Raw genomic sequence first — 12,525 nt, 5'->3', positions numbered from 1 at the left:
CCAACACCATGGCCAACACCAGCACCAACATCGACATCAGCACCATCATGGACCCACCAACAACAACCACGGAGCAGAATGCGTCCACCAATAACCAGCACTCCTCTCTGTAATTAACCCTTTCTAGTCCTGGGAATCTTACTAACGGTATCCAGGTCGGCGCAGCCCGATAAGGGAGGATATGACTATTCGAATATCGATCCTCAACTCCTCGCTATTTCGGCGCAGCCTGATAAAGGAGAACATAATTACTCGAATATCGATCCTGCGATCCTTGCCAATATAGGAGAATATGACCCTTCGAATGTCGATCCTGAAATCCTCACCATGTTTGACCAGTCCAATAAAGGAGAAGAGGACGACTCGAATGTCGATCCTGAAATCCTCGCCATGCTTGAGGAGGCCAACCAAGCCTTCAAGGAAGGCCTGGAGGAACAGGCAGCATGCGACCTGGAGGCTGACCTGGACTTTGATGATGCGCTGGACCGGGAGTTTCAACTGGCCTTCGCAGTCCTGGATGAAGAAGAGCCTGGTTGGGACGACCCGGTTTGGTCGGATCGTTCCGGAGCGAATTCTCGGGCATCTTTCCGCAGTTTCGACTTCGAACATCTCCCGGGTGAGTACCGATATAACGACGACGACGACGCTCGATCTGAAGGGTCGAACGGCTCGTTGTACCGCGAGAAGATCCCTCCGGTCGGCATGCGTCCAATCCTGCAACCGAAGTCTCGCGTCAGGGCTACGCCGGCAGAGAAGGCTGCTGCTGCAATGATGCCATTCACTGTTAGCAACCCGGCGGATGTCCCGAACATCTCCTTCCCATCCAACCCCTATTGGGGTGGAGCTCCAATTCCCTCGTCTGGCCAACAGACTCTAACGTTTATGGGCGTGACAACTTCAGTTCCAGTGCTCTCAGACGCCGCCAATATGGAGTTAGTCAACAACACCGTGGTCAACAACACCGTGGTCAACAACACTGTGATTAACAACCCTGTGGCTGTGACCGATACCGTTCAGGAGTGCTCTACTGAAAAAGATCGGGCACTGGTGGGACTGGCAATGCAAGAGCTCAATACCGCCACACATAAGCTGATCGCCGCTGACGTGCACAGCGCTGCTCTGGAGACCAATATCAGAAGATTGGAAGAGGCCCGCAAGGAATCGGATCTGAAGATTGCAGATTTGGAAACACGGCTTTCAGAGAAGCTGGACTCGGTTACCGGCACTCACATGGCCGCGACGAAAGAACTACAGATCTGCCGCAACGCACTCGCCGCATCGCAGCAGTCCTGCAACGCCATGAACAAAGAGAACGGCGAACTCAAGCGCCAAGTCTCCGAGATCGCCAATGCAGCGAACAGTCTCGACAAAGAGAGCAACGAAATTCGCTACCAAGTCACCGAACTCGCAAATAAGGTCTCCTTTGTCAACGGAGAGCTGGACACCCGCACCCGAGAGCGAGATTTTGCGGTACAAAAGCTCGGGGAGGCCCAGGCGCACATCGATGAAGCCGTTGCTGCCAACAACTACCATCGCCAACAGATCGCGATCATGGAAAACAACGCTGCGGCCAAGGAGATCGAGGTCAATACCCTCATGACGGCCTTGACGATGGCAGAAACCGAGAAGCAGGATTTGGCACGCAAAGCCCAAGAAAAAGAGGAAAATGTGGCGGCCAGGGAGGTCGAGGTCACGACCCTCATGACAGCCTTGACGAAGGCAGAATCCGAGAAGCAGGATTTGGCACGTAAGGCCCAAGAAAAAGAGGACAAGGCCAAAGGCCTAATAATACCGAAGGAGGAAAAGGCCGAACTATCCAAGACTGAGCAACATTGGAAGGACCAATACGATGCAGAAGCTAAGCATACGGCTGTATTGGAGAGGAATATTCAGGGCTTCGAGCAAGACTATTACGATATGCAAGGACAATACAAAACCGCCAATATCAGAGTCTCCCAACTCACAGATACGGTTGCCGAGATGAAGGCCGTGGCACAACACAAGGAATACGAGATCTCCGAGCTCACACATAAAGTCACAAAACTCAGCAATGACCTCGGAGAGTTGGAATCATCCACGAAGACCGAAAGCGTCAACCATCACGCCAAAGTCGAAAAGTTGAAAAAAGACATTGGGGTTGCTATCCGCGAGAAGAACTACATTGATGGACTGCTCACTGAAGCCAATGATGAATGCACCTCCCTCAATAGAGCCAATATCCGGCACAAGAAGAAGATTAATGATCTGGATGAGGCATTGAGAAAGGAGAAAGCCACGACCTCCAGGCTCCAGGAACAGGTGAAGAATGAACGCAACAGCTCCGACGACGCGTTGCATGTTTCACGCATCGCGGCTGTTCACAGGGCTCAGCGCACTCATGGATTTCCTCGCCCTCCACGCGATGATAGACACTTGATCCCAACTCTGGATGAGCAGTTGGCTGCCTGGAAGGAGGACAAGAGAGATTCCGAGAAGTTTATGGAAGATCATCGTCGGATGCTCAAGGAAAAGCCTATGACGCCCCTGAGACCAATCACCAAACCCAAAGACTCTTCCACTGATACAGTTGGGCCATCAGAGTCTCACAAGAAAGCTCCCAGCGTATCCGAAGGATCTTCCACTGCTGGAGTTGGTCCTCATGAAGAGACTGCTAGCAACTTTGACGACTCTTCCGTTACTGCCGTTGAACCATCCGTGTCCAGCGACGAGACCGACAGCGAACTCGAAGATTCTTCCGACACTGAAAATGAATCATACGCCAGCAAATCCAAGAAGTTATCCGCTATCCTCACTCGCCGACCAAAGAAAGATGTCAAATATGTCGAACAACTTTTCTATGTCGACAAAGAGGTCATCGTCGACAAGATTATCGAACACACTGTTCACCAAGTCCGCAGCCCCATCTTGGCCTTTTTATTTGTCTACGTCGACCTGTGGACCATTTTCTCCCACTCATACCCCAATTTCGCGGCATTCATAGGCCGCCTCAATCCTGTCAACATCGTTCGTCGCCCTTTCGCCGCTTTCGCGCGCGCCTTCCCAAAGTTTACGGGATTCCTAGGACGCCTCAATCCCATCAACATTGTTGGTTACCTTTCCTCTTTTTTTGCGCACTACTTCCCAAATTTTGGGTCATTCATCCGACGCCTTCCTATCAACATCGCTGGCCGCCTTTCCTCTATTTTCGCGCACTACTTCCCAAGTTTTGCGGCATTCATCCAACGCTTCCATTCTGTCAACACCGCTGGCTGGCTTTCCTCTGGTATCCTCTCCAACATCAGTCGCCTTATCTGCATTAACACCAAATCCTCCAAGTCTGCCACCACCAGACTCACGGATATCGACATTGAATCCCAAACCAAGGAGCCCACCGTTATAGGCCTCGAATCCCAAGTCGAGAACATCACTGAGCCCGACACCCACCCTAAGGTCATCCACAGACTCCCACCCCTCTGGCCGAACCTCCTCACGGCAATCCTGCAAATCCTCACGATCTACATTCTCTACCAAAGCTACCTCATCTACGGCCAGCGCAGCATCTGGCTCACGGGCAACGAAATCACCCGCAGCACCGTTTCGCGCTTCTGGGGCCGTGAGCCTGGGTACTTTGGCGTTTCTATTAGGCCCAGTAATTGGTACATACTTAAGAAGATTTGTTTCTGGATGATTCGGGGCACGGGGTACTCTTACGCACTTCCGGGATAAAGGGGTGGGATGGCCGGATGCGTGGGGGGGTTGTTCTTTGTTTTGTGGCACACGCTGGGAATCGGATTACTGGGATAGATTGTGTTGTGGGATGTGCCTGCATATTGTGCATGTTGTTACATGAATTCAAATAAAAGGGTTATTACATTGACTATGTTACTGTTGATCTGTGCCCTTGACAAATTCCACTGGTGATCTTGCTCGTAACAAACGTCACCGATAAGATGCGGTCGCCCTTGTCACAAACAGTTCATGAAATGCCTACTAGCCTAGCATATGGTCTATCTGGATTGTATGAGGGGAGAGAGCATGAAAGTCCGTATAGCCGACGGCAAATATGGCTGCGCCCAGCACAAACACAATGATTTGAGTTTATCATCGTAGATTAGTATCGCATTTCCCAGGAAACGGTCTAGACGCCCGTCCTTACAAATAATATAGTGGCACCTCGGCTCGGATAATTGCAAAATTATGCTTCCGTGCCTGCATTTATGCTCTCCACCCCTACCCAAAACCTAGACCGCTGCTCCGGGATATTCGGTATGTCAGCATGAAGACAAAAATGTGGCTGCGGTTGTTGGGATAGTATTTGCATTTCGTGATCTGGGGTTATGGGGGAGAGATCTATACGAAAATATCACGACGGCGATCCAATCATATACTTAGCCGGTAGTGGCGAGGAATCCACTCTACCGTGGTTGATTTGGCGCTAAGGACCTTCCAGACCTTATCGGTTGCGTCACTGGCTCTATCGCTATCGATGTGAGGCCATGAAATTGTCAGGGTCTCAGATCGTGAAACCTATATAATATAATCTGTATTCCCCGATCTTCAGAGAACATAATTGACCGTCAAGCACTACCTTGAATAGCAACAGAGACGAAACTACTACCAGTTTTAAACCCGGCAACATCCACACATCACTGAGCTCAACGACAAACACACCGTCGCCATGACGTCCAAGCTCGTCCCCAGCAACCCCTCCGCCGTAATGGTCATCCGCGACATCACCCCCAACATCACCACCCTCTCCGTCCCCTTCGCGCGCTTCGGTCTCATCCGCGTCGGCGGCCGCGGCACAATCGGTATATCCCCCCCACCCTCCCCCCCCTTCTCTCGCTCAACCGGCTAATCCCTCGTTCCCAGTCCGCCTCACATCCGGCGCCCTCTCCGTCTTCTCCCCGACCGCCCTCACCCCCGAAGTCCGCGCCAAGCTGCAAGAAAAAGGCGATAACCTCAAATACATCATCGCCCCCGATATCGAGCACCACATCTTCGTCAGCGAATGGGCGCGCGCCTACCCCTCCGCACAAGTCATCGGCGTCGAAGGACTGGCTGAGAAGCGCGCCGCTGCTGCCAAGGACCCCAAGAGTCCCAGCCACGGCGCGCAGGTGCCGTTCGCGACGGTGTTTACGGAGAAGTTGAAGGGGCAGGTTAGGATATCGGAGGAGTTTGATCGGGATTTCGAGTACGAGTATGTGCCGGAGCATATGAATAAAGAGCTTGTGTTCTGCTACAAGCCGGACCGCACGTTGATCGTGGCGGACTACTTGTTTAATCTGCCAGCGACGGAGCAGTATTCGCGAACCGGGGAGGCGGCGGATAAGGGGATCATGACGAGGTTGTTTGGGGCGTTGACGTCGACGCAGGGGAGGGCGTTGGGGCAGAAGAGGTTTCTTTGGTATGGGGCGAGTGCGGCGAATAGGGAGGGGTTTGGGGAGAGCGCGAGGAGGATTGGGGGGTGGGATTTTGAGAGGATCATTCCGTGTCATGGGGATGTGGTGGAGGTGGGGGGGATGGAGGTGTTTAGGAAGGTGTTTGGGTGGCATTTGGGGGGGGGGAGGAAGTAGAGGGGGGGTTGTTTTGGGGGGGGGGATTGGAGTTGGGGGATTGCGTGTATATCATAATGAGACTGTACTTGTTGATCATGAACTGTTAATCATGAACTCTTTTGAATTTTACGGAAATAGCTTAATGCAGGCTACAGTGTGGGCCTTCTGGTTGCCTTCTAGTTTAATATGCATGTGCTTCTAGCTCCGGACCACCCGCAAGGCTACAGTACGCACCTCTGATCCCCCACCCCATATACGCCCAGAATGATAACAACATTTCTCAACTCCCACATAAAAAGCCGCAATATTAACAAGCCCTGACCCATCGAGGCATTTTTCGCGGGTATTCATACTTAGCCCAGAGCCTTCCCCAGGTTATGGTTGGCGAAGGCCGTATTTCCCCGCACCTCGAAGGAGTGGTGCGTTGCTGCGCCATACACGGCTGGGCGGCTGGGCTGGTAGGGCAGTACTGCTATCTGACGATTTAATCCTTCCAATAAGGGTCATCTGTCATGACGCCGAGTTAAGTATTCATCTCTCTCCTTCAACTGTCGTGTGAGCTCTCTCATTTATCTATCATCTCTCATCTCCTACATAAAGGCTGTTATCACACAGCCTTCCTCCTCCGATACCACCACGATAGAGTGAGTTTGACGTCACCACCACACCTCTCACTCACGCAGCCTTCAAGACCCCGCAAACCCATCGATGCGCACATCGATGCCCACAACCATCCACCATCCGAACTATCATATTATCACTATCTAGCCAAACTCAAAATGTCGACTACTCCAACCCCACTCGTCCCTCCCCCCGCCTACACCCCCCGCGCCTACACCCTCCGCGGCCCCTCCCCTCCCCACGACATCGAAACAGCATCCATCCTCTCTGCCGCCCCCTCCTACTTCTCCTCCGCCCCCTCCTACTCCACCATCCCCCCCCGTCCCCCCCAAAGCACCTCCCGCACCCCCTCCCTAGCAGACTACTACCCCACCTCCTGGTCGCGCCACTCCACCCCCTCCTCGCGGCACTACGACGCCGTCGCTGCTCGACGCGCGAAGGCAGCTACGGAGCGCGATACGGCGGATCTGTTGGAGGCGGCGAGAGTGACGCGGGATCCGATCAGGGCGGCGCTGATGGTGGTTAGGGAGAGGGAGGAGAGGGAGTTTGGGGTGGGGGGGGTGGAGGGGAGGAGGGTGAGGCCGGAGGAGGATGGGGAGTTGGTGGGGGAGGAGGCGGCGGGGGAGGCGAGAAGGGAGAGGTTGAGGAGGGAGGGGGTGGAGGTTTTGGAGAGGGAGGATAGGAGGTGGGATTGGTTGCTTGGTGAGATTTTTTTTCCTTTTCGTTTTGTTTCTTTTAATTTTCTTGGGGGGGAATGCGCGAGGGGATGGGGGAGTTATGGGTGCGGGGATGATGGATAAGTGCTAATTGTAAATAGCCCAGATGAACGATTGGGAAGAGAGAGAGAGGAGCTGGAACAGGTTCCGGGAGAAGAAGCAGAGGACGAAGAGGGAGAGGATGGCCAGCAAGCTGGGGTTTGGGACGGCTATGTGGATGGGGAAGTAGGGCGCCGGCGCCGGAGCCGACGAGACACGATTTATGGACATGAGGCGCTTTTGGGTTTGGGGTCTGGATTGGGGACAATGGGCGGATTCGGAGGAATGATCAGATTGGTATACAATGCGGGATTTGGGGATGCGTACATACGGACTTGGACTGTATGCGGACTGTACGATGGAGTCGGGGTTTGCTATGAAGGTTGGGATCGGAACGGGAACAATGACTTACTCGAGTGGGATCTCGTGGTGGAATTTTGTATGTAGTGTGAATAGTTACCAAACCGGTCGACTGTCACCCGGTAGACTGTCGCCCGGCCGGCTGTCAGTCAGCATCACCGGGTGTGCCTTAGGTCATCTGAATCTTTCGTTTTTTCATGAACCATACATGAAAGTCTGGAACCACCTAGAAGGTTATTTTTTCTTATTGTTTCCTATAAGGTTCAATCGAGTATTTTCCAGCCGGAGAAACTCGACACAGCGTACAGCATAGTATATACTTTTAGGCTAAAAACGAGCGATTGGTGCGGCCGACAGGCTTCCGTGGTAGCAGCCCATCGTTATGCACGTGTATGACATAGTGAGCTTAGATGGGAGCTTGGGAGATGACTAAGAAGTTGTGAAAGGTTGTGTGGCAAAGATTGTTGAAGATTGACGAATAGGAGAGTCGATAAGAAAGAGCGATTTCGATGTCGTTTCTAATATGTATTGTGAGAGGTTTGAAAGGTGATTCGAGAGATTTACAAAGATATGTATTGCTTATACTGTATTACTAACTTAATGTAGTTCCTTCTTGTCTCGATTATGCTCTTGTTTGTAACAAATTGTAACAGATACTGTGCCACCAATGTCCATCCAAGAAGACCCCGCGCTAGCTGTCTCCGAGGACGCCGCCCCTCGCTCCCCCTCATCATACATCTGTAGTAGTAGTCCGTCCCTTACTCATAACTACTTTACCTCCCCCCCCCCCACACTCCCCACGTCACAATAAAACATCAACAACAATCTTCCATCTTCCTGTAACACACCAATTCCATCACATTATAATCTGTGAATTAATTCAATTTTAAAGCTTCACATACACACATCGCAATCATGTCCAACTCATTGGAGCAGCTCAAGGCCACTGGCACTGTAAGTTACTACTCCGTCTCCGGTTTTGGTGGGGTATCGAGGATGCAATCGTCAACAATTTTACCTCCCCCCGCCACCAAAGCTTCACCATCATCACGACCTTGAAAACGATTGCTAACGTGGAATCTTTGCTATAGACCGTTGTCTCTGACTCTGGTAAGCTTCTCTGCAAACTTTTCCTCTCCAAAACAGCCAGCTAACTGCTCATCTAGGTGACTTTGTCTGTGAGTATACCCCGCCATCCGGGCCATCCCAACAAACCCCCACTCAACGGCAGCGACATCGCAATCCGACGCAAACACGGCCATCCTAACCCCACAACGCTCAATAACTGACATCTAGAACAGCTATCGGCAAGTACAAGCCGCAAGATGCCACCACCAACCCTTCCCTGATCCTCGCTGCGTCCAAGAAGCCTGAGTATGCCAAGCTTATGGATGTTGCCATCGCTTACGGCAAGGAGCACGGCGGATCGGACATCAACGCCCAGGTCGATGCTGCCCTCGACCGCCTCCTCGTCGAGTTCGGAAAGGAGATCCTCAAGATCGTCCCAGGACGTGTTTCCACCGAGGTCGATGCCCACTACTCTTTCTCCACCAAGGGTTCCGTTGACAAGGCCCTGCACATCATCGAGGTGAGTTCCGAGTTCCCCATCTCCAAAGCTAGAATCCAGTGTACTGACACCGTACCCAGCTTTACAAGTCCGTTGGTATCTCCAAGGAGCGCGTTCTGATCAAGATCGCCTCCACCTGGGAGGGTATCCAGGCCGCCAAGATCCTCCAGAAGGAGCACGACATCAACTGCAACCTGACCCTCATGTTCTCCCTTCCCCAGGCCATCGCCGCCGCCGAGGCCAACGCCTTCCTCATCTCCCCCTTCGTCGGCCGCATCCTGGATTGGTTCAAGGCTGCCAACAAGAAGGAGTACTCCAAGGAGGAGGACCCAGGAGTGGCTAGCGTCAAGGCCATCTACGATTACTACAAGAAGTACGACTACAAGACCATCGTCATGGGTGCGTCTTTCCGTAGCATCGGCGAGATCACCGAGTTGGCTGGATGCGATTACCTCACCATCGCCGTGAGTTCTAACCCCCAAACTCAAAAGTAACATAACTAACACAGCTCCTAGCCCAACCTGCTCGAGCAGCTCCAGAACTCCACCGACGCCGTCCCAAGGAAGCTTGAGGCCGAAAACGCACACAACCTCAAGATCGAGAAGAAGACCTACATCAACGACGAGTCTGTCTTCCGCTTCGACTTCAACGAGGACCAGATGGCCGTCGAGAAGCTGCGCGAGGGTATCAGCAAGTTCGCTGCTGACGCCGAGACCCTGAAGGGTATCCTCAAGGAGAAGCTCCAGAACTAGATTATAGTTAGGGAAGTGGCTTTGAGTAGGTGGTGAGGAGGGCGGTTGTAGCCGCGATCAAGGAGAACGAGAGGGGGAGAGGAAGTAAAAATTGTATCGGCGCCGCAGTGCTGTGACCGAGTAGGAACAGAAGTATAGATAGGCAAATTAAATTGCGTAGTATTTGCTACTCCCTCAGTTCCGCCTATTTGCGTTTAAATATGGTATAATCGCGCCACGCTCCTGCCTTCCCACTATCCAACATTGAGGCTGTAAAACTACATATCCACCTCTATATATCCATACATATCCCTTTCCCCTTCCCCCGATGTATATATCCATACATATCTCTTTCCCCTTCCCCCAATCTAAGGCCACAGCGTACTCGGATACTCCGGATACTCCCCCGGCTTCCCATAAACCTGACTGAGCTTATCATTCAACGCCTGCGGTCCCTTCAAATGTCCCTCCCCTGACTCCCCCCCAACCACATGCCTCCCCAACGCCACATTCCACGCAAAACTCGAATGTCCCACCCCCCCAAACACACTCGCCCTCGTCATCACCAGAAAATCCACCATCCCCTGCTGATCCCAACTCATCTTATCCATCCTCTCCACCTCCTCCTTCCCCAGAACATCAAACTTCGTCGTCACTGTCATATTCTTCGCCGCTGCCTCAGCACTTAACTTCGCGACTTCATCCTGGTCCCCGGAGGCGACGTATATGAGCGGGAGGCTTGCATTGGAGGCTGCGGACAGAAGCAGTGCAGCCTGCGTCTCATACCGGCTATACACCCAATCCCCCCCCGGCCACCCCAGCTTCGCATCCCGCTCCGTGCGCAAATGCGCACCGAAGAAGAAATCCGGCACCCCTTTGTATCCATACCGCTCAGCGAGGCCGCGCAGCACGCTAGTAGCGAGAACCCGGACGTCGTCGCGGAACTTGAGGATGGAACCGAAGTGATGCGCGAAGTTGACGCCGTCGCTGTAGGTCGGGTAGGCGAGGTATGTGCGCGAGAGATGGACTATTTTCGTTGCTGGCAGCGCGCGCAGGGGTATGCGCTCGTGCAGCCAGGTTGTGAAGTTCGCGTTCCAGGTTTCGGGGGAGGCGAGGCCGGTGCGAGGGAGGTTCTTGGATTGGAGGTATTCTGGCTTAAGCGGTAGCGGGTCGTGGTTTTTGGCGCCTGCGATAGCGGATTCGAGAGTCTCGTGCAGGATTAGGCCCGGACAGGAGAGGGCGAGGGAGTCGCGGAAGTGCGAGGGCGATAACATGTAGGAGAGTGGTGCTGTGATGCCGGTGCGGATGGCGGCGGTGTAGGATTCGTTGCGCACGACGATGAGGGGGGTGACGAGGGAGGCGGCGGCGGAGATGGTGAAGCGCACGCAGTTGAGGAGGGAGTTGCGGATGTTGCGGATGCCGCCGACGCTGGAGTTGCAGGTGAATACTAGGGAGGGGTCCCAGACTGTGTCGGCGCAGATGCTGCGGATGGCGGGGGAGGAGAGGGGAGGGGTGTCGAAGACATTGGGGAGGATGGGCGGGCCGGCGGTGGAGGAGTTAGGACGAGGGAGAGGCGGGAGGGTTTGAGGCCGAAGAAGAGCCAGATTGCGATGAGGAGCCTGAGGGCGACCGCGGCGTGGGTGCGGCTGGTGCCGTGGGGGAGCTGATCATCGCTGGGGGAGGGGGATGGCGATTGAGGGCATGGAGAGAGGAGATGGCTAACTTATAACGAGGGGAGGATATTGAGATGGGAGGCGCGTGCTTACATGGTAACCCCTGTCCGGCCCGTAGCACTTCCCCACGTCGTGTGTCTAGCGGGGCACGGTGGTTTGGGGGATCAGGAAGGCTGAAACAGGCGAGGATCCATATTGTCAATTTGGACATCTGGGAGTTTGAGGTGAACGGCGTATAGAACTATTAGTATTCAATGTATGCGTGGCATCAAACGCGTTACTCAAGAAATGAGTCCGACGAGCTTGGTGGAAAATTGGCAGTTTATTTTAGCCAAAGCGCGGATCCTTCCGCTTACGAGACCCCTACAGGCTGGATCCCCACGTTTGATATCATCTTCAACTTTAAAGTATCGATATTATGGATTTCCAATTAATGGGCTATATGCTCTCCAAAGCCGTCTATATAGATTCTGTTCATCCTACAAGCACCGATTTGAGTCAGATCTGGCATGGAAACCCTAAAACAACCCTATGAAAGAGCCAATAAACCCCGTCCCAACGGATACCTCCCAGCCCAAGCTATACCATCCTAACCAGTCCTATCAAAACAGTGACTGACAAAAACCGAGAACAAACGCCCTCCTACCCAATAAACTTCAATACATTGCCCTCCTCTTACTTATACCACCTCATTCCCCCTCTTCCCCCCATCCCCTGGCACCGCCCCCTCCCTAACCTTCGTCCCCGTCCCAAAATGCCCCGACGCAATCTCATTTAACCCCTCATTCTCCACACGCGCGTTCTTCTGTACACCCTTTGACTAATATAGGCGTTAGCTTTCTGTTTACTTCTCAAAAAAACCGTGCCCCTGGGGACTTGGGAGAAGGGGCGTAACTAACCTCGCCAAACGCATCATCAACAGCCGCGTTAAAGTGTCCCCGTACCGCCTCGCCCGTACCATGCACCGCAGCGAGTGCAGAATGGGCTTTCTGCGCTAGACCGCCGTTGTTGGGGGCGTGCTGGGTGGTGGTGGTTGTTGTAGTTGTGGTTTGTGTTGGGGCGGTGTTGGTGGAGAGGGGGGTTTGGGTTGGGTGGGTTGACATTTTGATGGGAGTTTAGTTGGATTTTAGAGGTCTATGTGTGTTATTTTGTTATTTTAGGAGGCTGGGAAGAAGAGGTTGATATATAGGAGGTGGGTGTGACGTCATGGAGGGGCAGGGGAGAGGTGGCGAGGGGGACAGGTACAACAGGGTAGCTTGCAAGGCAGCTTAAGAGGTGGAA

General features: G+C 53.2%; 5 protein-coding genes across 5 annotated transcripts; 4 read left to right on the top strand and 1 right to left on the bottom strand.

The window, feature by feature from the left end:
* Positions 1–8: 8 nt before the first annotated feature.
* VE01_00576 (uncharacterized protein) lies at positions 9–3,842 on the top strand (the record flags this gene model as incomplete). The annotated part of the gene is made up of 2 exons (XM_018270104.2): positions 9–109; positions 156–3,842. The coding sequence occupies 2 exons, from the start codon at positions 9–11 to the stop codon at positions 3,703–3,705; spliced, it is 3,651 nt and encodes a 1,216-aa protein (XP_018135386.1). The 3' UTR covers positions 3,706–3,842.
* A 400-nt stretch (positions 3,843–4,242) lies between these two features.
* Positions 4,243–5,555, top strand: VE01_00575 (uncharacterized protein; the record flags this gene model as incomplete). Its single annotated transcript, XM_018270103.2, has 2 exons — positions 4,243–4,790; positions 4,852–5,555. The coding sequence occupies exons 1-2, from the start codon at positions 4,658–4,660 to the stop codon at positions 5,553–5,555; spliced, it is 837 nt and encodes a 278-aa protein (XP_018135384.1). The 5' UTR covers positions 4,243–4,657.
* A 216-nt stretch (positions 5,556–5,771) lies between these two features.
* VE01_00574 (uncharacterized protein) lies at positions 5,772–7,537 on the top strand. The gene is made up of 2 exons (XM_018270102.2): positions 5,772–6,860; positions 6,976–7,537. Exons 1-2 carry the CDS (start codon positions 6,317–6,319, stop codon positions 7,101–7,103), a joined length of 672 nt encoding a protein of 223 aa, XP_018135385.1. The 5' UTR covers positions 5,772–6,316; the 3' UTR covers positions 7,104–7,537.
* A 478-nt stretch (positions 7,538–8,015) lies between these two features.
* On the top strand, positions 8,016–9,761 carry TAL1 (sedoheptulose-7-phosphate:D-glyceraldehyde-3- phosphate transaldolase). The gene is made up of 6 exons (XM_018270101.2): positions 8,016–8,227; positions 8,365–8,383; positions 8,440–8,451; positions 8,575–8,861; positions 8,921–9,304; positions 9,356–9,761. The coding sequence occupies exons 1-6, from the start codon at positions 8,189–8,191 to the stop codon at positions 9,590–9,592; spliced, it is 978 nt and encodes a 325-aa protein (XP_018135240.1). The 5' UTR covers positions 8,016–8,188; the 3' UTR covers positions 9,593–9,761.
* VE01_00572 (uncharacterized protein) lies at positions 9,729–12,423 on the bottom strand. Its single transcript, XM_018270100.2, has 3 exons — positions 12,144–12,423; positions 11,930–12,064; positions 9,729–11,217 (listed from the first exon to the last, which is right to left on the bottom strand). Exons 1-3 carry the CDS (start codon positions 12,345–12,347, stop codon positions 9,940–9,942), a joined length of 1,617 nt encoding a protein of 538 aa, XP_018135383.1. The 5' UTR covers positions 12,348–12,423; the 3' UTR covers positions 9,729–9,939.
* Between the last annotated feature and the right edge of the window lie 102 nt (positions 12,424–12,525).

This window comes from Pseudogymnoascus verrucosus, assembly GCF_001662655.1.
Source record: "Pseudogymnoascus verrucosus strain UAMH 10579 unplaced genomic scaffold scaffold_1, whole genome shotgun sequence".
NCBI lineage: Eukaryota > Fungi > Ascomycota > Leotiomycetes > Thelebolales > Thelebolaceae > Pseudogymnoascus > Pseudogymnoascus verrucosus.
The sequence above is the reverse complement of the archived record's forward strand: the minus strand, read 5'-3'. Positions and strand labels throughout refer to the sequence as shown.